Genomic DNA, 25,803 nt, shown 5'->3' with positions numbered 1-25,803 from the left:
ACAAGTCTGTTATAAAGGTCTGCGGCCTCATCAACCTCTGTGATAGGGAAAAAAGTTATATACATGCACATACATACATATTCCTGCAACTCATGATTTTCAAGACATGTCTAGCTACATCCTCTCAGAAGGTCTTTCAATGTCCCAACAGGTAACACCTATGGTACTTATTTTGGCCTGACACTGCTCAAAACACTTTGCATGTATTATCTCTGGTAGGACTCAAGTGAATCCTGTCAGTTGGATGCAATATTAGTTTCATTTTAGGGGTGATGAAACTGTCTTAGAGAAGAGTAAGTGACCTATCCAATGTTGCCCAACTAGGAAATGGCAGAACTAAGGAGCCAACTTCTGTCCAAATTACACCAACAGTGTTTGGAACCCTTTGTAAAAATCAAGAGCAACAACTGAAGCCCTTCACAGTATATTTAGTTCTGTTTCTGCAATTTTCAGATCTCTCCTCTGTAAAATGAGGGCATCAGAGGGAATGACCTCAGAGATCTTTCTGCTTCTTAAGGGACCCAAAAGTTAACTGCACTCAATTACCAAAATCAGAGTGGTGGAAAAGCAAAGGATGGAAGTATCTAGCAAAATCCCCATGTGCACTCAAATTGAGCTCCTAAGCATCTGTACTGATCATCCTTTAGGCAAACTTTCATCTTGGTCAAATTTGCAGAGATGGACATCATTGAGCGGAGGGGCACAACTGTGTTATTTAACATTAGAACAAATTAATATTATTTCTGTCTCTTCTAGGTAAAAACATAAACCCTCTGAGCCAACAATAGGTAGCACCATTACAATTCTCCAAGCCAGAACAAGATGAAAAAGTATGCAGTGAGCCCAATGAGATTATTGGACTATTTTTCAAGAAGGTGGTTGTTATGTAATGCAGATTTGCTTTGGGGCAGAGCTCAGATCATTAACTCAAAATTGTTCCTGGCTCTTTATCATGTAATGCAAAGAAGTTACTATTATTACTGCTTCTTGTCCGTGCACATGCAGAAGTCCTAGGTAGTGTGGAGTGGTGATGGGCTTGGGGCAGAGGAATCCCTTGGGCTCTTCGTTAAGGGCTTAATTGGGTCTATTTTAGAGGCTGGCTGTAGCTGGGAGGAGCTGTTGCCTTTGATCACAACTCCCCAGATGCCTGGCTTCATGCTGAACACAGGAGCTTCCCCAGTGCAGTCCCAGTGGCAGGTCCCACACTCGGGGGAGCTATGCTGAGGCAGCAGTGTCACTTTCTGTCTTCAACACAACCCCGTTGACTTCACTGAACACAGCACTATAAAAAACACCAGTGTTCGCCTTCCTGAAAATTAGCCCCATTCTTCCCCTCTGACTTCAACAGAGTCCTTGACAACGTAACACCCTTAAATGAAGCTTAATTCTAAGGAGACAGAAAAGATGGTGAAGGAGGAAAAGAGATCGGACACCTCGTATTATCCTCCCCTGCTTTCATCTTCCTAAGCTTTCCCATTCAACTTGGGGAAAAGAGATCCTGGGGTAGCCCTCTCACTTCCTGCCTCCCCCAAGGCATTCTCCTTTGTCCTGTGGTGTTACAATGTAGCAGAGGTTTAGGAGGAGGAAAGATATTAAAATCTGACTCTGGGAGATAAGGATTCTGGGAGAGTTCCCACTGGGGATTGCTTTCATGACTACTCCTACTGGAGACTGTGTAGGAAGCTTGGATTTTGTAGCACAGGAAATCTGCAAAGCAAGAAGCAGCTGAAACCATTAGTGCTGTTCTTACAAAAATGTCCAACCACGCTTAGAAGAAGGCATTTTTAAATCATCTTCATTAACTGACATTTCTCAAGCATTAGTATGAGGAGGGCACTGCATTAAGCATGGAAACTAGGGGAAAATAGATAACATCTGTTTGATAAAGCTGCTTAAAATTAATTTGAATATTTATTAAATACCACTTGTATGCTCAGCAGACTTATTCATAGCCTGTATTTATATACTATCTCTGTAGTGACCTATATTAATATGTCTTAGCATGGTTCAAATCCATACTCCCTATCCCTTACAAGATATTCTCAATCATTAGTGTAAATATTAGTTTCACCTGTGGCTCCTCCCCACCTTTTCCTAAATACCATTTCAAATCTTTCTTATCACTAGATCATAGGTAGGATCACATTTATAAGTCTATAGAATGGACGGGACCTTTGTTATTGTCCAATCTGACATTTCCATTTTGGAAGGGAGAACATAAGCCCCAGGAACTAAAATGACTCACATTGGGTATTCAGAAATTTGGGGTGAACGAGGGCCACACCCGGGCATCCTGAATCCTACCACAGGCCTCCCTCTAGCTGGCTTCAGCATTTCCGAGGTAATATGTGCTATGTTTCCAAAGATGAAGGCTAAAATCATAACAGACAAAAGATATCACTATTGATCACACACATTTTGAGACATGCTGTGTGTGTTAGCCCTGCCTTCTATAGTGTTACCTTGAAAAGTATGTGTGAAAGTCACAAGGCATGACCAGATCCATAGGCAAGCACTCAGCGGTTCCCACAATGCATCACAAATGGGCTTCATGGAGCTTTCTAACTAGCCTCTCTTTCTCCAATGTTTCCTCCAACCAATTCATTGTCGCCATCTTTCTTCTTCCAAACTGAAATGCTGATCATGTCACTCCATGATATGTTCAGGGTGCATCCCAAGTTCTTCAGCTTGGTTTGCAAGCCCCTTCAGGAAACGATGCTAGTTTTCTCCTCTGACCTCATCTCCTTCCCCCACCTTCCACAGAGTGCTGGGGGCACTCCCTTCCCTTCATGGCTTGTTCCCTCTGGTGCCTCTGAGCTGTCACGTGACCCAATCCTTTCCCAAGGAACATATTCTCTTCACTGCTTCACCTGAAAATTCCCATTTATCCTTTTAATTTACCAGGGACATGATATGTTACCTCTTCTTGGAGGTCTTTGCTGATGGTATCACCTCACCCACCACCCTTCTGACTGGATTCTTCTCCTCTGTAAATACCTGCATATTGCACTTACCAAAATTATCTTAACTATTTATTTTCCCCCTTAGACTGTGAGTCACTTGAGAGGAGGACTACTTCTGTATTCTCAGCCCTACCAGAAAATTTAGCACATGAAGGGTTTATGTGATGCTACCAAAAAAAAAAAAAAAAAAAAAAAAAAAAAAAAAAAAAAAAAAAAAAGTCAAAGAGTCAGGAGGCAATATAGTCCATATTCTCAGCTACTACTCTCTCCTTCTTAGTAAGCCTTTATTGAGCACACAAGGTATTCCTGAGAATCAGAACGGTCAGCTACAGATCTAAGCACACATTGGCAAAATCTCATCATAGAAAGGGATATACCCATGGGGATATGGCCTGAGTTTAATAGAGCATAATCCTGCAGCTAGTTCTAACTTGTCTCTGCCAAACAAATAAGCCCCTGGCTTTGCCCAGGTGGGGGTGCAGCAGTGAGTGGTGGAAGCCCAGGGCAAGAGCTAGGTTCAGCACTGTTTCAGAGGGAACAGCTCCTCCTGCTGAATTCCTCCAGGTTTCTCCCCCCACTCAGCAGTTTTCCTCTAACCTGTGGAGGTGTGGTCACAATTTTTGAGAAGCAATAGCTTTGCAGAGGGGACAAAAACCTTTTGCATTCAGTTGCTAGCCTGCATTTTGCACAGGATTATAAGGATATATGTGTGACAAATAACCACATCACCTCTTGAAAAAGAGGGGAAAAAAAAATAAATGGTTACGTCAATATGCCAAGACTTTCTATAGTGCCTCTTTTAAAGAATTAGACTATCAGGGTGCATGGTGCTATTTAAATGACCTCCCTCTTCAGCAAGGCGGTGATAATCTCTATCTCCCGTGGATAAAGTAGGAGGTATGAAAGCATTCTGATTTCTCTGCTCATATCCATCACCAAACAATGTGGTAAACACCGATGTGAGTGGGAGGTGGTGTTAAAACATGGGCAAGCAATGAATAAAGCAGATTGTTTGGTAAGAAAATCTTGGGCAAACACATTAGGCATTTCTGGCTGGTACAAGATATTTGAACTACCAGGAATAGTGAGGCAAAAATCTGCTGAATTAAATCACCTACAAGAAAATGAGAAGATGGGAGAAAGGCCAGAAACCAGCAACTTCTGGGAAGGAAACATTTTGTCAGTCGTCCCAGATGGGCACATTGCAGAAATGGTCTTGTCTAAAGTATGTGAAACTCATTCACTATCCTGGTTTTCTGTCTGCACTACAGTCTAAATATTGCATTTTAAGAAACTCTATCCAACAAAAAATCACTGTGCAGGAAAATGAAGTAGCACGCACCAAGTGCTTTAACAAAGAAAGAGAATAGGTCTTAATTAGAAACCCACAACTTTGCAAGCAATTTAGCATAAATAAAATGTAAGCAGGCCTAAAAATGAGGATGTCCATTAAAGACACAAAAATGTTAGCTATAGGGTAGTTTTAATAATAAATCAAGGTCAGACAATTTAAATGTGTTCTGATTGAATTAGGGCCACTTAGGGGTTAGGATGAAATACGGCAGTTGCATACAATACTATCTGGTTTAAACAATCCCTGATTTAGAGAAAGAAATCAAAGACCCCTTAAATAGAAAGGAGCATTCTTCAAGCAAGAGTCAGAACTGAATTACTGCAAGAATAAAGAATCCCAAATTCTTTGCCAAGTAACTTTCACTTTAGGTCTACTTTTTTTTTTTTTTAAGATTTTATTTATATATTTGAGAGAGAGAGTAGGAGAAAGAGTGCACATACACACACACAAGCAAGGGGGAGGGGCAAAGGGAGAGGAAGAAACAGACTCCCCACTGAATGGGGAGCTGGACAAGGGGCTCAATCCCAGGCCCCTGGGAGCATGAACTGAGCCAAAGGCAGATGCTAAACTGACTGAGCCACCCAGGTGCCCAGCTCTACTTTCATTTCATATTATAGTACTAATGCATTTGAAATACTTTTACCATTTTTCCCCATCTATAGAGAAAATGTTTGCTTAATCATATAACTGGGGCAAGCAGCTTTGTTTCCATAGAAAAGCAATCCTATAGTTTTATTATATACTTACATAATAGAATTTGCCTCAAACTTGCAAAACAAAGCAGAGACACTGAATGAGATGATCCAGCTATAAGTATGGCTGATGATTTAGATACGAAGGCAGAAGCAAAGACGTGTATTTATAAATGTCCTTCACAAACACACCCATGCACAATTATTAATTTGCCAAAGTCCATGACAAAGAGAACCCCTAAGTGTTTATCTATCTCTAGATGAAGGTTTCTGTGAATACATCATTTTAGCCATGACAACCAGAACTCTACCTGTTGCCTACCAATGTTCATCTCATTTAAAAAAATGTTCCTCCCACATTTTTTTTTTTCCAACGAATTCCTAAGGAATGAGCAAGCTCTTTGAGTTCTGAAAAGGCTACCTCTCAAAAGGAGTCCTGGATCATAATCTCTCAAAGCCTACAGACAGTCTGTGGATGGACCACCAGCCTCTAAGCTCATGGGGCATCAAGATGATTACTGGTTTAATCATGAACAAAAGCCCAGTGCCCGGCACATACCTGATATGTATTAGGCACATAATAAATAATGATTTACTACCTGAACAAGCTGAATCTATTTAAAGATGAAATGTCCTAGTGTTTCAAATGCAGTAGGCTATAATGACAAAGAGCTGAGCTTTTAAACCATAACTATCTGGATTGAAATCCCAATTCTACCTTCTGCTACCCTCGTCAACTTGAGTGGGTTATTTAACCTCCCATTTTTCAGTTTCTTATTTCTAAGATGGGGAAAATGACACTGCCTACTTCTTCTTGCTAATACATATCCTACCAAGAATTTGTGCCTGGCACATTGTAAACACCCAGTAAGTGCTGGCTATCATTTTATCAACCTTTGTTTAAGTCCGCAATACACAGCAGCCCTTGTGCACCTTTAACTGAATTCCCACTCTGTCCAGACTCACTTGGGAAATCCACCAACTCTCAACTCACCCTTTCGGGTAAATGTGCCTGAAAAAAAAACATGTCTGTTTGATCCATAATTCTTTTCTCATTGTCACAGTGCTCTCAGTTCTGTCCATTATCACAAATGCAATTTTATCTCTCACAATGTACTATGTCTCCACCATTTCTCAAATGGTGAGACTTCTGTATCATGGGGACCAGTTCTCAACCCAGCTACTTAAATGAGGAGCGTGAAGTTATTTTCTCCCTCAGGCCTGAGGCAATGCTGGCCCCTACCAGCCATCAGCACATCCTGGCAGCTAGAACATCAGACTTCATTAAAACACAGCCCTACCCCTCCTGCAACAACACAATTTGATTTATGTGCTTTGAATCTATGCTTTCTCTTTCTTTTTTTTTTTTTTTTTAAAGATTTATTTATTTATTTGACAGAGAGAGATCACAAGTAGGCAGAGAGGCAGGCAGAGAGAGACAGAGGAGGAAGCAGGCTCCCTGCTGAGCAGAGAGCCCGATGCGGGACTCGATCCCAGGACCCTGAGATCACGACCTGAGCCGAAGGCAGCGGCTTAACCCACTGAGCCACCCAGGCGCCCTATGCTTTCTCTTTCAATCTCTCTCTCTCAGTCTGTCTGGCTGGCTGGCTGGCTAATTTTGTATCATTTTATTAGAATTGTCTGCATGAGACAATCCAGATAGTTTATATTTCATGAATTAGGAGAAAGAAAAAATATCCAGGCAGCCCACATGATTATGGTGTCTCAATGTTGACCAGTAATCTTCCCTATCAAAAAAGTCCAATAAAATGATCCTATACTGCTTTAATGTTCTGATATTTTAATTTCTAAAGGCTTATTTAAGAGAGAGAGGGGAGGGGGAGGCAGCAGGAGAGAGACAATCTCCAGCAGACTGCGCACCCACAGTGGCCAACACAGGCCTCAGTCTTCAAGACCCTGAGATCATGACCTGAGCTGAAATCAAGAGTCAGATGCTTAACCAAAGAAGCCACCCAGGTTCCCCTAGTGTTCTGATATTTTAAAATACATTTATCAAAGCACCTCCTGTGTGCCCAATACTGGTATATAAAAATGAATGGTATGGAGCTCTGTCCATTGATTAGAATACACGCCAGTGTTTGGAGAGAGGCATAAAGAGAGTAGCTTGGCACATAAGATCTCTTCTCATAAAATTCAGTTGTCTCTTCTTGTTGGGAAGCCTTGGAGAGACTCTGACCAATGAAGTGATATCCAAGCAAAGACCTAAAAAATAAAGTAGATTTAACTGGGCAGAACCGTGGCTGATTAAGTTTCTAAGCAAAGGAAATAGGGAGAGCAAAGGGACAGAAACAGAGAACAAAAGGTTCATACTGGACCGAGAATTTAGAGTGCCTAGGAGTATGTACGCTTCTTAGGCAAGAGATCCAGGGTCACCAACCACCCTCAAGTCTGCAAACAGATAACAACTTAAGTATCTTCATTCTCATGCCCCACTGCTCACATGCTCTCCAAGCTCCCAGATCAGGGGACAGCAAACCTTTATCAGAAAGCAGAAGAGGATAAATATTTTAGACTTTCTAGGCTATATGATCTCTGTCACCATTACTCAACTTTGTCATTTTATTTTCAACTTTGTCATTTTTGCACAAAAGCAGCCGTACACAATATGTAAATAAATGAGGGTTGGGTTCCAATAAAATACATCAAATCATTTTCAGGTGTCACAACTTCTTCTTTTAATTTTTCTCACCCATTTAAAAATATAAAAACTATTCTTATCTTGTGGGCCATGCACACCCAAGACTTGGGTCAGATATGGTTCATGGATCATAGTTTGCTAACCCTGACTTAAATAAATTACTTCAAATCCCACATGTAAAAGAAAGATAAATGAATCCTTCTCCCTCCAATGGTAATGTAAGTGCTGCTCCTTATGAATATTTCCAAGACCTACATTTATTTATTTGTTTATCTTCCAAGATTTTATTTAAATTCAAGTCAGTTAACATATCGTGTAGTATGGGTTTCAGGAGTAACATCTAGTGATTCCTCACTTACATGTAACACCCAATGCTACTTGCAAGTGCCACGTTCCCTCCAGCAACCCCCAGCTTGCTCTCTACACTTTTAAGAGCCTCTTATGGTTTTCCTTCCTCTCTGTATTTATTTTTTTTATTTTTATTTTATTTTATTCTCCCTTTCCTTCCCTTATGCTCATCTGTTTTGTGTCTTAAATTCCACATGTGAGTGAAATCACATGGTATCATTCTCTGGCTGACTTGCTTCACTTAGCATAACACCGTGTAGTTCCAGCCTCACCATTGTAAATAACAAGATTTCATTCTTTTGCTGAGTAATATCCCATTCTCTCTCTATATATACCTATATATATATATAGAGAGAGAGAGATTGATTGGTTGATTTAAGGATTTAGCAGCAAAGAGAGAGAAAGCAAATGTTCATCTTCCACACATTGGACATGCCATGAAAGGTATCTCCTAGAAGCAGGGTGGCTGTTCTTCCTCTCCAGTCCTTTTCTTCCTCAGGACAGTCCTTTCCTTCCCTAACAGTTCGCCAGTGTCTCAATCAGCATTCAGTAAGCAGTTAAGACTTGCTCAGAGCTACTGATTTAGAGTGTTTGAAAACAAAGTCCAGATCTGGGGGACATCTGAGATACTGCATTTTCTGAATTCTCATTTTGTTCTCAGGATGTGTTACTCTGATTTGGTACCTATGATACAGGGATGCCCATCTTCATTGGGAAAGTTCTCTGGCAGTTTGTCAGGACTCCAATTTGCATAGCTACTTGCATAATATTAAATTTTCTATCTCTAAATATATATATGTATATGTATATGTGTACACACACACACACACACACACACACACAAGCACACACACACACACACACATCCCACATCCTTTTTAACCACTCATCAGTCAATGGACATTTGGGCTCTTTTCATAATTTGGCTAGCACTGATAGTGCTGCTATAAATATTGGGGTGCATGTGCCCCTTCAAATCACTCCTTTTGTATCCTTTGGGTAAGTACCTAGTAGTGCAATAAGGTCCTAAGGTAGTACTATTTTTAACTTTCTGAGGAAGCTCCTTCCTGTCTTCCGGAGTGGCTGCACCAGTTTGCATTCCCAACCAACAGCATAAGAGGGAGTTCTTTCTCTGCGTCTTCACCGATATCTGTTTTAATTTTAGCCATTCTGACAGGCATGAGGTGGTATCTTATTGTGGTTTGATTCGTCGTTCCCTGATGATGAGTGATATCGAGCATTTTTTCATGTGTCTGTCTGTGAGCCATTTGTATGACTTCTTTAGAGAAATGCCTGTTTGTGACAAGATCTACATTTAGGCTGAGCAAGAGGCACTTGGGTACTTCCACAGCTCATGAGTTTTAAAGGCAAATACAAATTTTTCCTTCTCCTTTCCCTAAGATTTTAATCTAACTGCAGTGAGTATCAAGGAGAGTCTCATAGGAAATGAGGCTTCAGTGACTGGTAGAAAACTGGTCCAGTCCATTCAAGCTGCTGTCACAAAATACCATGGACCGGGTGGCTTATGAACAGCAGACATTTCTTTCTTACAGTTCTGGAGTCCAGTGAGTTTAAGATCAAGACAATATAAAATCCAGTGTCTGGTAAAATCTACTTCTTGGTTCCATAGAGGACATCTTCTTATTCTGTCCTCACATGGTGGCAAGGGAGTTTCTTTTTCTTTCTTTCTTTTTTTTTTTTAAAGATTTTATTTATTTGACAGAGAGAGAGATCACAAGTAGGCAGAGAGGCAGGCAGAGAGAGAAGGGGAAGCAGGCTCCCCGCTGAGCAGGGAGCTCGACACGGGTCTTGATCCCAGGACCCTGGGATCATGACCTGAACCAAAGGCAGAGGCTTTAACCCACTGAACCACCCAGGTGCCCCATCAAGGGAGTTTCTTAGGTCACTTTTATAAAGGCACTAATCCCATTCATGAGGGTTCCATCCTCATGACTGAATCACCTCCCAAAGGCGCTATCTGATAACACCACCATTTGGGGGGTTAGGCTTCTACACATGCATGGGGTCATCTTACTCTTCAGGGAGAGTCATTTGTACATCTCAAGTCATATTTATGATCAGCTGCAAAGCACATTCTCATTTCTGCCTGAAAATGGTGAAATCCCTGAGTCACTGTATTGACTACAGTAGCACAAAAAGTTGGGCAAAAATTCCTTAGTCATGATACCCCAAAGCCAGCTCTGAACCTTGTAACATCATCTTGAGCCACAGTCTGATTTAGAGTCCCGTGCATAGAAAAGGTAGAATTCAAAGACCACGGAAATGTCCCTTCGGCCACTCAATGGCTGGTGAGCCAGTGTTGAGAGCACATGCTCCCTCTTGCCCAGGCTATGGCCTTTCCTCATCTGTTACCCCCTTTCCCTTTTTCCTTCTTTGTGTATAAGAAGGAAGAAAAGGGGCCAACCAATTAAAGGTGAAATATATTCTTTGAGATTTTCCTATATATTTATATATGTTCTGCTTCCTACTTACAAGACACACTAGTTCAGTATTCATAACACTGGCATACAATACTCTGTGACATACTCTCACTGCCTTGAACCATTCTGCAATCCTCAAAGGTGATCACCCGGCCCATCCCCACGCTGATTTGGAAGCACATCCAAGAAAACGGCAGAAACCCCCACCTTTAACTCTTTAAAAGCAGAAACATAACTGAGGGGAAAAACCCATCTTTGCTGAATCAAATTCTCCTGTGAATAGAGACGATAGCAATAAGATGTGTGTGTGTGCAACTGTGCACATGCTTGCACAAGCATAAATGAGAATGCAAAGATTCAGGGAAAACCTTTGCCCCTTTGGGAAAATCAGGTTCTTTTGGACAGTGTGAAGTCAAGAACTTAATAGGACTTTTTAAACTTAGGGAGTCCAATCTGATATTTAAACATACTGTAAGCCTCGGTTCCAAATATCTTGGGCAATGAGATGATAGAGAATACCACCCCTGGCCACAGCCTGTTGACTATGCTAGCAACCTAAAATGAATCCGAGGCCTATGATTGGGGGAGTTTAAAATAGCCAGGAGTGGCCTTTCCTCCTGTCCGGTCCTATTCTGTCTGTGAAACTCCTCGTCTTGTATAAAGACCAGCTTAAATGTCACCTCCCTTTAAAGCCTTGCCTCCCACTCTCAGGAAAAAATTAGTTGTTCCCGCTCATCTTTGCTCCCATAGCACTTTACACAAAACTCTATTACAGCTATTATGCACTTATCATACTAAATTGCAATTTATCTGTTTATGTGTCTGTCTGTTTCCACCAGAATACGCACCCTCAAGGGTAAAGGTCGGGTCGTGTTCATCTTTGTATTCTCAGCACTCAGCACAGTGCTGACACAACAGCCACTTAAAACATGTTTTAGTATTTTTATTATTAAAGAAATGCATGCCCATGTTAAAAATTCAAAACAGCACAGGCTGGTATAAAAGGAAAGGTTGAAAGTCGCCTTTCCACCATCCAGACCACCGGTTCCATTTCCCACAGGAAATCACGCTTAAGATGTGCTTAAAAATGTATCATCACTACATGCACCCCTTCTACCCCACACCCAGCTAACCAACAGGCATGGCTCTCAAAGCTGTCACACAGGTAAGATTGGCCGCCTCTACTGACAACACAGCAGGGCTGGGTGTGAGCCCCTCGCCCACAGGGCAACAGCCAGGGAAGTGCTTGCTGTTGCTACAGGACAAGGTGCCATCAGACTAGGACTCCTGTTCTACTTTGCCATCTTGGAGTTTAGAGCGAGTTCTCTCCACTCACTAACACATTTCCTCTCTATTTCATCTCTTGCTCTTTTTCTCTGATCTACTCTAGAGCTTCCATGCTTCTGTTGTAATTCTGTCTTTTTTGTCTCCCCATCAGCCTCTCTCTGTCTCTGGTCTATCTCTTGCCTCATCTTCTCTTTATCCTCCTCCCTCTTGGTCTACCTCTGCTGTCTCTGTCTTGCTCTCCGTCTCTCCTTGCCTCTGCCAGGATCTCATACTGTCTCTCTCTCCCCCTCTTCTTTCTTGCTCACCAGCTCTCTGCTTCTACCGTCTCTCTGGCTCATTCCTATGTTTCTCTCTCTCTCTCTCTCTTTGTTCTGGAGATGTTCTTCCACTCAGCTCTCACAGTCAGGGACCACCCTTACAGCAATATCTAACATTCTACTTCTGAGAGTAGAGATGTAAATGTTGGACATCAGTGCTTAAGCCGCTGTGAGCATATGGAGATGAAGAGGGACTGACACATCTGTCACGTACGCACTCATACGTACATATATGATTTAGAGATGGAGACAGACCTCAAGACAGAGACTAAGATGTAAAATGAAATACATGCTCTTTTATTGGAGACTGGAGGCTACTAGAATTTCTGGAAAGGGTTATCAATCAGGTCGGTGAAATTACCTCCAGATCTCTGTCTCTCTGGAATCAGCAACGGGAACGGTAAACAAAAGACCTGGTAGCCCCTGCTGCTGCTCACTGTCACCAGAAGAGAGAAACAGAGTGATCTTGCTGCTTTACAAAAACCCGGGGCTCTAGCTCTCTCCCAGAAACAGTGATTAGAAGCAAATCAGGCAACCTGAACATGGGCTCTTTGTTTAGTTCAGTTGCCTGGAATTCGGTTCTAATGAGGCCAAGTTCAAAATCTTGCCTGCTCTCTCTTGTTTTGTCTTCTTTCATTTTTCAAATAACTTTTAAAAATAACTCAAGCAATGCATGTTTATTGAGAAAAAACAACAGGGAAACTATGGACAAGTGGAAAACATCACCTACAAACCCAACATGCATTATAATCACAGGTGAACGTTTCAAATCCTACCCTTCCTTCTTCTTCTTCTTTTTTTAAATGAAAGGGGTATTTTATAGTATTTAATAAAATTTTTAAAAATATTGAGTCCCTTCCATGTCCAGGTATACTTCTAGGGGGTTGAGATATTGATGGAACACAGACCAAAACCCACTGACTGGGGCACCTGGGTGGCTCAGTGGGTTAAAGCCTCTGCCTTCGGCTCAGGTCATGATCTCAGGGTCCTGGTATCGAGCCCCACATCAGCCTCTCTGCTCAGCAGGCAGCCTGCTTCCTCCTCTCTCTCTGCCTGCCTCTCTGCCTACTTGTGATCTCTGTCTGTCAAATAAATAAATAAAACCTTAAAAAAAAAAAACACCTGCTGACTTCATGTGGTTTATATTTGTACTATTTTTTAATCTATTTTTTCTCTTTCTAGTATTTTGTGTGGGGGGGGTCCCAATTCAATGTATATTTTACATAAGCAATCTTTTAGTGATCATGGGATAAGATCATGGGTTGTTTGTTCTAAGTGAAAAGCCATTTTCCCCATGGAAAGAGCAAATAAAACACTGTAGTTGCTAAGGGTTGGTGGCCTCAAAATGTGCCACTTTGGAGTGTAGATTATTTCAAGCTGAAAATAATCAAAGCCCAAAAGATTTGGGAGGAATTTTTGACCTTCCCCCAACTGCTAAAAAGAACTTAGATGGAGGACCTGCTCAGGAAGGGTGCTATCGCCATAGACAACTACAATATAACATGAACTAGGTGTGGGAGACAGGGAGGAACGTAGTGAAGTCTTTATTAAAATTCCTCTCTGTGTCCCATTGTTGTTTCTGTAGGGTCCAGAAAACATTTTGCTTCCCAAACGTTTGTTCTTTTTCATCTTCCCCAAAATTGTCCTCTTCCCCTTTCAAGTCTCAGACCTATACCTTTTCTCCTTACTTGAGAATGACATACATACCCATTTTGCTTTACTATCTTTGGAATGTCATGCTTATGTGGATTCCCTACACACAAGAATTAAATTTTTTTCTGTTACTCTGTCTCCTGTCAATTTAATCTTTTAAGCAGCTAGATGAACTTTTTTGTTTTAAAGATTTTATTTATTTATTAGAGAGAAAGAGAGTGTGCACAAAAGCAGGGGGAGGTTCAGAGGGAGAGGGAGAAGTAGACTCCCTACTGAACCAAAGGACTGGACTCCATTCCAGGACCCCAGATCATGACCTGAGCCAAAGGCAGACACTTAACAAACTGAGCCACATAGGTGCTTTCCCAGCTAGAAGAACTTTGAAGGATAGAGAAAAATGTTCCCACCTTCAAAATAGCAAATATGTAATAAGCAAGTTGTGAGATGGTGATTTATAATAAGAAATGTATATTTTATTTTCATTTCATCTCTGGCACCAAGCTCCCAAGCCCTTGGAATTTCCTAAGTTATGAGAAACATAAAGTTGTGGTTTGCTATGTTAATGAGAAGACTATGGGACCATACCTAAAGATGGGGGCTGGTTGCAACCCTGATTGGAGGGTTGGAAAATTCCAGTCCAACTCCTTAATCTCTGGGGAGGGAAGAGGGGCTGAAGGTTGAACTGATGGCCAATTGCCAATGATTTAATCAATCATGCCTATGTAATAAAGTCTCCATAAAACCCAAAAGGACAGGGTTCCAAAAGATCCTAGGTTGGTAAACATGTGAAGATTCAAGGATAGCATGCTCTGAGAGAGTACCATGTCCTTTCCCCATACCTTGCTCAAGGTATCATCTTGCTCATCTCTCCTATCTGGCTATTCCTGAGTTATATCCTTTTGTAAGAAACTGGCAATTTAATAAGTAAAACATTTCTCTTAAGTTCTGTAAACTGCTCTAGCGAATTACTCAAAGCCAAGGAAAGAGTCATTGGAACTTCTAAGCTATAGCTGCTTGGTCCAAAGCACAGGAGATCCTCTGGCATCTGAATTTGGGAGATGAGGGATGGAAGTCCTGTGGGACTGAGTCCTCAGCTGGTGAAATCTGATGCCATCTCTGGGTAGATCGTGCCAAAACCGAGTTGAATTATAGACATGCAGAGGCTGTCAGAGAATTGCTTATTGGTATGGACCCCCCCCCCCCGCCCACATCCCAATACACACACACACACAGTGGAAATTAGGTCCAGAGCCCTATTACAACCATCATGTGCAAATGGCTGGAGACACTGAGGGGGATGACAGAAAGAGTAAGACAGAGTCCTGGCCTCATGATAAGAAAATGGAACTGGAATGGAAGAATGTAAATGCAGAAACAGAAGCAATATCAAAAGCAACATATTAAAAACACCATTTAGTAAGTCATACTTGAGCATTAAATATTCTAGTATTAACAGGAACAAAATAATGGTGATCGTGGTGATGATGATGATAACAGTTAACCTTTGGTGATTGCTGGCTACGTGCCACATACCACTTCCAACATTTTTATATCTACTGTCTCCTTTAACCATTAAGAAATCCTGTACAAAGTATACTGTCATTATTGCCATTTTGCAGCTGAGAAAACTAAGGCACAGAGCCACAAAGCTAATTGTGCAAGTTCACATATCTAGTAGATAGGGGAGCAAGAATTCAACCCCATCGCAAAAGACTGTGTGCTAGTTAAAATAGTGTAGGCTTTCAGTCACCGAAGACATGGTTTACTCATGGTCATATGGACATTCAGGAAAGAAACTGCCTAGAATATATCCAATGATAAAAGTATCACCAGGAAAGTGTCATCTTCTTCTGACTGGGGACCTGTGCTCTCCCCTGTAACTGCCTCTCATTCTCCTATACTATCTTCATCCCTGTGGTCATGGTTTCCATGGAGAAGCTGATAAAAGCTGTGGGCTTTAGTTTGCTATGGGGAAAAGTGAAGCCTACTGATACTTATACACTGTGATAATGCAAGGGGTTCATGGACCAAAATTCACAAATGAATTTTAGGGAAATGACTTTCGATCTTTATAGAGAGTTCCAAGGGAATTTGCAAAATAAAGTTTCCTAGTCCCCATCAACAGATTTAAAAGTAGGCCCCGTGAGGACAAACTTTGAGAAGTGCTGCCCGAGGTGCCCATGGCTACCCGATTTAGGATTCTCCCATTAACTCAGCAAAATGTAAGTCAGGTAAATAGGTTACAGATGGGTTTCCTTCTTTCTTTTTCTTTCTTTTTTGTTTTTGTTTTAAGCTTTTATTTATTTATTTGATTGAGAAAGAGACAGTGAAAGAGGGAACACAAGCAGAGGGAGAAACAGGCCTCCCACTGAGCAGGGAGCACATGCATGGCTCCATCCCAAGACCCTGGGATCATGACCTGAGCCAAAGGCAGATGCTTAATGACGGAGCCATCCAGATGCCCCTATATAGAGGTTTCTAATCAGGAGACAACCATGCCTAAAAAGCCTTTTCTACCCCTTTAATGGTTCTTTATCAAGAGTATATTTTGGGGGGCACCTGGGAGGCTCAGTTGATTAAGTGTCTGCCTTCAGCTCAGGTATGATTTCAGGGTCCTAGAACTGAGCCCCCAGTCGGGTGCCCTGCTCAGTGGGGAGTCTGCTTTTCCTCTCTATCTGCTCCTCCCCTCCACTTGTGCACACGGGCTCTCTCTCTCTCTAATATGTTTTTAAGAGTGTATTTTGGGAAGTGTTAAGGGGAAGATCTTTTGCTTTTAACCCACCCAACTGTCCCCCAAAGAGGCTGAAGTAGAAGGATCTATGGCCCACAGTTTTGTGTCCCAATAGCCTCTGCTACTCTGGTTAGAGGAAGATGACTAGAAGCATCAATCCATTGGCTTCAGGGCACAACATGATTAGTTGGTGGTTGGATAACATCATTCTTGTTAGCAGTTTCTTTAGAAAGCATACAAGTTGCCCACACTGCCACTCTTGGTTCATTAGCCAGCAGGGAGAAACCAAATAGCACATCCCACACATCCTCCCAGAATAACAAGGAGACACATATTAATAACCCCAGGAGAGCCACTCATGGGGACGGATGGCCCTTAGGGCTTTGATCAAGTTCCACCACAAAGCAGCTTATTACCAAGTAAAATGTATCAGGCTAGTGCCCTGAGATTGGGATAGGACAGAGAAAACCCTGAGGGGAGGTGCCCGTGCTAGGAGTTCCCCTAGGACCTCTCTGCACTGACTTGTGAGGGACTCACTAAAGAAACCCAGAGCTGACCCCTTACCAAAGGTCAATGTGATCAAAGAGAAAAAGCTTTGGAGCCAGAAAGGGCAAAAATAAAATTCCAGCTGTGCCACCCTCTGGCTGGGTGACCTTGGGTAAGTTCCTTGAGCCATGACTTCCACAACTTGGGAATGAGGATAATAATACCTCATTTGCATTATGACGGTGGTAGGATGGAGTGAAATAATGTGAGGCTCTAGAATATACTTCCAGGGAAGCTGCTCACTAAACTGGTGGTTATTTATATTATTGTGAAGAGGGGCTTCTATTATAATCAATATACCTTATCTGGCTGTAGAGAGCTCTCACGGTGTGTAGCAAATTCGCCTTTGCTCATATCCCCATCCCCACCTCCAAAGTCAGAAGGAGTAGAAAAGGCACTAGTTGGTAAGTCAATTACAATCTATGAGCGAATAAAATCCATGAGTTTCAAAAGGCACCCTTCAGTCTGACTACTGCTGCTCCCAAATGTTGACACGCTAGGTTCCCTTGACTAAGACCATACTTAATATTATTTTAAACGACATTTCCTCTGAGCCAGACAATTAGGAGGGAAAGAGGTGACAATTTCCCCCTGCTCCCAAGCCCCTGTTGCAACTAGCTCAGTCATAAGTTACTTGACCTCTGAAGTCCATTAGCCATGGAAGATGGTCTTTTGCCAGAGACCTAGCTTGCAGAAAGTCCCATCATCTCTTTTAAAGGTTCCCTTTGAAAGGTTTAAACAATGCCAAGATCATGACTTTTGATAAGGCCACTTGCTCTGAAGGCCAGCATCAGTAACTTGAGTAGCTGAGCCTAGAACTCAGGAGTTCTGCGGCCAATTTCCACACTTCTTCCCACATCGGCAAGCATCATGGACACACGTGCACAGGCTTCAGGCAAACTGAGAGACTAGGATGCAGCTGTTCTAACTCTTGCCTGTGGAAAGCCAGCAGTGGGCCAAACCAATCAGTCATAGAGTGTGACTAAGCATTGTTGACCCTCTTCTTCCACTAAGTGACCTGCTTAGCAGCAATGCCTTGATTTCCCTACCTGAGAAATGTAGATGATATTTGCCTTTCTTACCTCATAGGTCTCTGTTGAAAAGAAAGAAAGAAAGAAAGAAAGAAAAAAAAAAAAAAACCTGAGGTAGGGGAAATAATATTCCAATCTTGAAAGCTAAAGCATTTTGCAAAGGAAATGGCTATAACTGATCTAAAGTGCTGTAACAACATTCAGGAGGGCCGCAGAAACAGACACAGTATCTTTTATACACGTGGAAAGTTTCATGTGGGATTTCCTACAGAACGCGCATGTCCTTTTTCTCTCTACTTACCTTTCAGAAGAGGTTCTGTTCTTCCCTTATAAACCTTGCACAGTAAGATCCCACCTTCGTTTCTTGCCAACCACTTGACGATTCCATTCATCCCCCCTTGAGCAGAGCACACCCCCTTCCCAAGTAACCATTCCAATGCCATAGCACCAGGCCCCCGTCACGCTGACCACGCCTACTCCCTGCCATCCCCACTGGCCATGACAGCAACGCCATTTTGGCTAGTTTCCTTCCTACGACACACAGATGCATTCTCCACCCTTTTGAGCCAGACATATAGAATGGTAATTGAGACATACACAAAGACAGGACAAATATTTTACATACGTTTAGCGATTTAACACCAGCTGGCCAGGGGCCAAATTAATTTACCTTCTGGGCAGCCTAGCCCTTGATATTTCTGACCAAGGACTTAAAAGAAAGCCCTTTGGAGAAAACTGTGTGTGTCAAATGTCTAGGTTTAAAAAAAAAAAAAAAAAAAAAAAAAAAGAAACAATGATGTCTCCAGCTGAGACTTAATGTGCAAATAAAGGCAATAAACACAGTCACATCTCTAAGTGACCACACTGGTCTTATTTTCTTTCTGGGCTTAGAATATACCCCAAACTGCTAGAAGATGAATGTGTGTATTTTTGCTTAAGGAGTATTTTTTAAATGGCTTCTAAGATATAAACTTCAGTTAAACGTAATTTAAATTTAATGGAGGCTGATTTCTTGGAATACACAGTAATTTATACATCTCTACCCTTGATCTTCAGTCACACTACCCATTTCAGCTCAAAATATCCTTGTAATAATCTCCGTCTCTAGATCCAAATATTCTCTCCATTTCAAGGTTCACTTAAAGCACCTGCTGTGCAATGAAGTCTGAAGACCACCCCAGTTTGCAGAGGTCTGGTCCTCTTCTGAACCTCTACAGCACACTAGGCTCCCAGAGGACACTTAGTCTCTCTGCTGTCTCTTCCTCTTCAGAGGATTCTTGGAGCACAAGACAGAAAGCACTTTGAGGGCGCGTATTATTTCTTTTCACCTTTGTGCATCCTTCCACATATATCTCTATTATCAGTGTCTAACAAATATTAAGACTCAATACATATTTGTAGAATTAAAAGAAAATTATGATAATTTGTGTAAGCTTCTTAGCATGATGCTGCCACCTGACAATCTCTCCTGGAAGATGAGCAATTATTCTTCTAAATTACTAAATAATTATTCAACAAATCTGTCCATCAGCTTTTGTACCTTAGTCTATGAGTTTTGAGGGTCCTCCATAAAAGGATGTGGAGAGAGTTCCCAGAGTCAACATTCATGTCGTTTCCCTCTAGAAAACCCCATTAAATATCTTAAGAGCAGCTAACTTCCCAATTTCATAGGAAGCATTTTTTTTTATCCAAAGATACAAAATTCCTTTACATGAAGATGTGATACAATAAACTTAATAAATTAGGTTTTGCTGCAAACCCTTGTTGAAATGAATGCTTGCTTGGATCTCAAATGTTTTGATGTCCTATAAATAGAATATGCACATGAATCATGGGAAGAGGAGGGATCATGTGAGATGAAAGGCTTGTTCCTTGTAGGTCACGGGTATAGATCATTGCGTCATCTGTGCATTCCCAACACTCCCAGTGTACTTCACTTAAATGCAGTAGGTGCATAACACCTCCACACTGAACAAACTATCGAGCTCATTTTAACCCCTATTTCTGTGGTGTTCTAGTCTATTTGCATCATTTATGAAATAGAGGCCACATAATTTTAACAGGACACGTGATGACTGTATATTTAACTGTTGTACACAGTCCGAACTATAACCCGGGACTCTTATCTGCCAGTAGAGAATGATTTCTGCAACTAAAAGAACAAGTAGCATTTATTAAGCACTTATTGTATACCAACCACTCCACATACATGATGTCAAATCTTCAGGAAGAGCCTGTAAATGATACAGTATCCCCATATTTTAGTCCAGGAAGGTGGAACTCAAAGAATTTAAGTGTCTTGTTCAAGGCAGAGTGTGGTAAGCAGGAGAATTAACATTCAACTCAAATTTGTCTGCTTCCGTGTCACACCACATTAACATTCGTGAATAGCAGAAAGCACTGATCAGAGAAGGAACTATGTGGGCTTGTTAGAGAAAGCTAAAATCGTTCATCATTTCACTTTAATAAAAAGGTCAGGAATATGTTTAAATGTACAGTCAAAGCAAGTGTTTACGTGCAGCCTCTCTCTAAAATCCGGTTTGTCGGTCACTTAGAAAAGGAAGCAAAGGAATCTGTTCCTGAAGAACACCAGATCTGAGAGCTGAATGATGGCAGGTTACCTCGTGCTCAATTCCACGTCTCACTAAAGATGAAGAAGTAGGCGGATAAGAGAACAACCAAATCACTACTTAAGGTAAAGAGTGCAACGTGACAGGCACATGTTAAAGCCCTTGCTTCTCTACAAGGAGATGGAGTTCCCAGTAAGACTGTGTCCTCCTCCAGCGTCATCAGATATGAACCCCAAGAGAGGACTACTTAAAATACTGACTACAAGAGGTCTGAGTTCTTTTGTTCTACCTGAAAGTCTTTAAGATCAGTCATTCTGGGAGCTTGGGGTCTCCATGCCTATATGCCACTGACCTTTGGTACCATCTCAGTACGGCGGTTAGCTTCCAGAGCCTCAGGTTTCTTCTCTATGTAAAGAGGAGAAGGATATCTACGGATACATTTTTTGGAAAATTAAGTGAGATGCTGGTACATAAGGCATGTGCATGTACGCAAAACCTGACCCAGGCTGGGACTCAGTTTATTCACGAAGACTGGATGGTAAATGTCAGGTCCCAGAACAGCGAAAGGCAAAGAGGCACATGGAAATCAACCAGATCATCGTGGTCCATGCAGATGTAGCATTAGAGTATCACAATGGCCACATAGTAAAAGCCTCTGTTAACAAACCTTCTGACACTATTTTCAGTGAGAAAGGGACAAGGCAGTGAACTGAAATACTCAAATGGACTCCAGCATAAAAATATGAAAAAATAGATACTAACATTTGCCACTCACCTGTTACCTAACAAGGGTTTTATAAGGGTTAATAAGTGTAGCACTTTGCAGTTTCTTGGAAATAAAGAATAAACACATGCCCCATCACACATGCATATATAGACAAATATGTATTTTAACAAACTAAGGATTACTGGATAAATTTAGATCAGGGCACAGCATGCCTAGCATGAGTAGGGTAGGAACAATATGTTCTTGCTTACGACACCAAGCTTATGACAAATGATTCATACCCAGCACCTTTCATGCCAAAAGATCTCCCCAGGTGTTCCACCAACTCTAGCAACACTTTCCATCAAGCTAGACTGCGGTACAGAGGAATCACATCACTCCCACAGATGAGGCATGTCTTTACACAACTGCACAAGTCCAACAGCGGAGGGGGCAGGAAGAAGGGAAGGAGGCGAGAGAAACCTCCAGAATTCCTCACAAGTTTGACAGGCAGCCTATAATTACCACACGTTTACACCTTTAATGCAGGTGTTATTATAATCAGAAACCCTACCGCACAAGGCTTTACCTAAAGGTGAGACAGGTTCGAGAGGATGTGTATTGCCTGTGGCCCTGAGTGGGTCAGGGGGCAGATTTACAGGGGGACTGGCATCTACATGTGAAGAAAATGAGAGCCCCCTGCTCTCAGGCTTTAATTGGTGGATTTCTCGCTCTGGGGAGACGTGAAGTGCTGTAAGTTGAGAGTTCCAGACAGGTGTACTACACTTGGCAATCACAACATGCTTACGTGGAACCTGGCACGTCATGAACTGGCACGGCCCCTACTTTGGGGATGAGGAAATTCACACTCAATTTGCCAAGATCAAGCCACAGATAAAGAGAACTAGAACTCAAGTCTCCACACTGCTTTTCCCAACAGAGTTGCCCAGAAAAGTTTGTTCTGCCTTCTTTCCCTTAAAAACAATTGTTAAACTTTGTCTCTCCTATGAATCTGGGCCAGCTTTGTTTTGTGGAACCTGGATTAAAACCGTAGCTCTTCCTCTATGATCTGTATATATATGCTAAAAAACAAACAAGCCCACAATTTGTGTGTAAGTAGACAGGAATGCAGAGCAGGGGGGTTCCTTACAGAATTAAAAACTTCAAAGGATAGAAATCTCCCTAGCAATGTGATTTGAGTGTTCCAACCTTTCACATGTACTACCTTGATTATCTGCTACTTTAGTTCAGACATCCCTGCGTGTTGCCCATCCAAGCCCTGACCCTAATAAGCCAGACTATGCTTATGAACATCATCTTAAAAAAAAAAAAAAAAAAAAAAAAACCGGCTGGCAGTGCTTGGCGCCATTTCTTAAATGGAGTTTAATATTTGCCAAAGATGTACTCTCCTTTTCCAGCTCTTTCCAAGATCTTTCAAGAGATGAACTAAAGTAAAGGTCTCATGGGTGAGTGATATTTTACAGCTCAAATTACATTAAAAGCCAGAAATATTTTGAGTCCAATATCCTTTACTTCTTGATACAACAAGATATAATATGTTTGATGTGTTTAAAATCTCCCCTTAAAGCCAGAAGCTTTGAGTTAATCACTTAAAGCAGTGTGAAAGTTATTCATTCGGTTTAAGAAGATTCAAGTTCAAATTGGGGGATTAATTTTAGTGGTTATGACACGAAAGGTATGATAGTTACGGTGAGAAATGAGGGCAAGGGTCTCCAGAACTTGAATGGAAAGAATATCAGCTTCAATTATTTGATTAAACCATTCCTGATAACCGTAGAAAACCACAAGCTCAGTCATGAGAGCCAAATTGTAGGGAAAACCTTACCGATGTCCTCAGGACAGAGACACCAATGCAAAATACTGTTTATCCTGGTTTGTCCTAATAGAATTTAGGTCTATATAATCAAAGAACTCATAGTAACAGACTATTATTTTACAACATTCACGACTTTCATTAAAAAACTGACAATGAGCACAGCTCACTGAAGTGGCGCTTCCCTGGGAAGGTTTCTGGCAATGACATCACAACTGAAAACAATTTGAAAGATACCAGGCTGCATCGACTGTGCATATTAAAAATACTACGATCTCAATAACCCGATGGAAGCTAAAACTGATTTTTCCCCCTTTTACCCATCCTTGGTTTTCACGTTCTTCTTGTCTGCTTAATGACAGCTCAGAGAACTTTCCACACTTTTAAGTCATCTTCACTTATTACCGTCAAAGCTGGATCTTTACTATTTCAGCTCAATGAAGTTTTTCCAGGTGCACTTTAAGCTGGAAGAGCTACCCCAGATTCCAGACATGCAGGGTTTTCCAAAAATCTAAAATCGCCCCTGATGTGGCCAGAGCTCACAGTCTCTCACCCACTCTCCCCAGCGTGACCCTCCTGGAATCCAGCAATCCTTCTGGTCCCTTCATAAAAGAAGGGCTAAGTCTTTATTCTCTTCTCTAGAGGAGGTCAGGCAATGGGGAAGAACAGGGGGTTGTTGTCACTGCGATATATCTGATCTTCCTGGGACTGATCATGCCGGAGAACAACCACGCATTCACAGGCTGGAAAGCCCCAGCTCTCAAAACACACTGACTGGTGCTGTTAGAAGATGCTAGAGAGTTCCCGTCCTGAAACTTGCATCCACTTGGTCCTCAGAAACAGAGAATGCATTAAGGGCACCTTAGTGTGCACTGCATATCTCTTCCCTTCTGAGGAAGAGGGGGTTAGAAGCTTTGCAGAAAAATTAAAAGCTTCCACATAAAGTCTTCTTGATCTTACTTGTGCTCACCCATAAGTCTAGCAAGTAAAAGGAAAGTCACTTAAAGGAATGTCATCCTGCCTGGAAATTTAACCCATTCACCTCAACATTCAGAATCCTTAACCCCCTCTGCCTGTCTTCAGCTCTGTTCCTACACCAATGAGACCAGGAAACAGGGATTTGCCTACCCAGTGTGAAGCTTTTGGGGGGTTCTGAGAGGACTCTGACGGTGTCACGGGTCTCCAGTCTCCCCATAGGTGACATTAACTCCTAGGGGAGGTGGGCAGGGAAGACTTTAGTTTGCAGCTTCTCTCAAGTCCAGAAACCTCATTTCCCTCAATCCTCCATCAGAACACACGGCCTGTTTTAACCCTTTCCACCTTTCACCCCTTGCCCTCAGTCCCCGTCTACTCACACTGCTGTTGTGGCCAGACCAGTGGACCATGGCTTGGTTGTGTGCGGAGTCGCCTGTCAGCGCGAACGTGGTGCTGGTCAGTCTCAGCTCCTCCATCCGGAAGCGAGTGGCTTTGTCCGGGTCCCGCTCCAAAGTCCCAGGCTCCGGCTGCCCTCCGTCCCTTAGCACCCCCCGGGGGCTTCGACTCGCGCCCTCTCCCCGTTCTGCCTTGCCGGGATCCGCTTCGCTCCGTCTCCGCCGGCCAGAGCGTGGGGCGACCGCCACGGACGCCCCGGTGCGGGCGGCCCGCTCCAGGGACAGCGCTCGGTCTCCGGGGGCCACTGCGAACAGGGGGCGCCCGAGGAGGGGCAGGGGCGTGGCAGCAGCTCTGCCTCGCGGCCCCTGGCGAAGGAAGCCCCCTGGGGTCGGAGCCCAGCGTCGGGCCGAGCCGGGGGGCAGCTGGGGGCAGCAGGAGCCGCCGCCGCAGGCGCCCGGGACGCAGAGGACCAAGAGCCCCGCGCCGGCGAGGAGCGCGCTCAGCCGGGCCGGGGAGCCGCCGGCGGCGCCAACTTTTCCCATCGCGGGATCGGAGAGCGGCGAGCGGAGAAGGGGCCGGAGCGGAGGCGGCGGCGCGGGGCTCTCCGCCGGCCGGCTGCGGGGGGCAGGCGCTCAGGACCCCAACTCCATCCAAGTTGGGCCGCGGCGGGGGCGGGCGGAGGCGGCGCGGGGCAGGTGGCGGCCGCTCGCCCAGGCTGGGCTGGTGCCGAGCGCGGCTTCGGACCGAGCGAGCCGCCGCCACGCGGGGGTGGAGCTGAACTGAAGTCACGGGCGGAGCGGGCGCTGGCGCGCTGGCGGGCGACGCGGGAGGGAGGGCGGGAGCTGCCGGGGCTCCGGGCGCCGCGTCCCGCTGCCGAGCTGCGCCGCGCGGGTGGCTGCGGGGACTGGATGCGTCGCCGACCGACCCTCCCCTTGGGCTCGCGGGCGCTGCCGCCGCCCGCTCTGCGCCCCCGCGGCCGCGGTCTCGGCTCTCCGCGCGGCGCCCGCACGCCCCTCCCGTGGGGGCGGCCAGCCGGAGCTCGCCGAGCGCTCGCTGTGTTGGGGACTTCCTATTCCTGTTTTATTGTTTCTGCCAGTCTCTGCCGCCGTTTCCTCCCCCCCCCCAGCCCGCCCCCTCCCAGTCTCTTCCAGTTTAGACGATAAGGTTGGGTGGGCGCCTGGTCTTTCCCTCCCGGGTCTCCGCGAGTTGGCGTCTTGACCTTAGCTTAAGCGGAGCCTGCGTGCCCCAGCTTGGGGGAGATCCCAGGAAGGCAACAGCAGAGAATGATGTAATTAAATGT

At 43.5% G+C, this 25,803-nt stretch overlaps 1 protein-coding gene across 5 annotated transcripts in view; it reads right to left on the bottom strand.

Annotated features, from left to right (window-relative positions):
- The window catches only part of SORCS1 (sortilin related VPS10 domain containing receptor 1), a 511,420-nt gene extending 486,258 nt beyond the window's left edge, over positions 1 to 25,162 (bottom strand). For all 5 annotated transcript variants that reach the window (XM_045068616.1, XM_045068612.1, XM_045068614.1 and 2 more), the window contains exon 1: positions 24,488 to 25,162. In XM_045068616.1, coding sequence (XP_044924551.1) covers positions 24,488 to 25,045 — 558 coding nt within the window. In that variant the 5' untranslated portion in view covers positions 25,046 to 25,162. The remainder of the gene's footprint in view (positions 1 to 24,487) is intronic.
- Positions 25,163 to 25,803: the final 641 nt, after the last annotated feature.

The sequence above is a fragment of the Mustela putorius genome, unplaced genomic scaffold (assembly GCF_011764305.1).
Source record: "Mustela putorius furo isolate JIRA1106 unplaced genomic scaffold, ASM1176430v1.1 tig00003909_pilon_pilon_pilon, whole genome shotgun sequence".
In the NCBI taxonomy this organism is placed as follows: domain Eukaryota; kingdom Metazoa; phylum Chordata; class Mammalia; order Carnivora; family Mustelidae; genus Mustela; species Mustela putorius.
The sequence above is the reverse complement of the archived record's forward strand: the minus strand, read 5'-3'. Positions and strand labels throughout refer to the sequence as shown.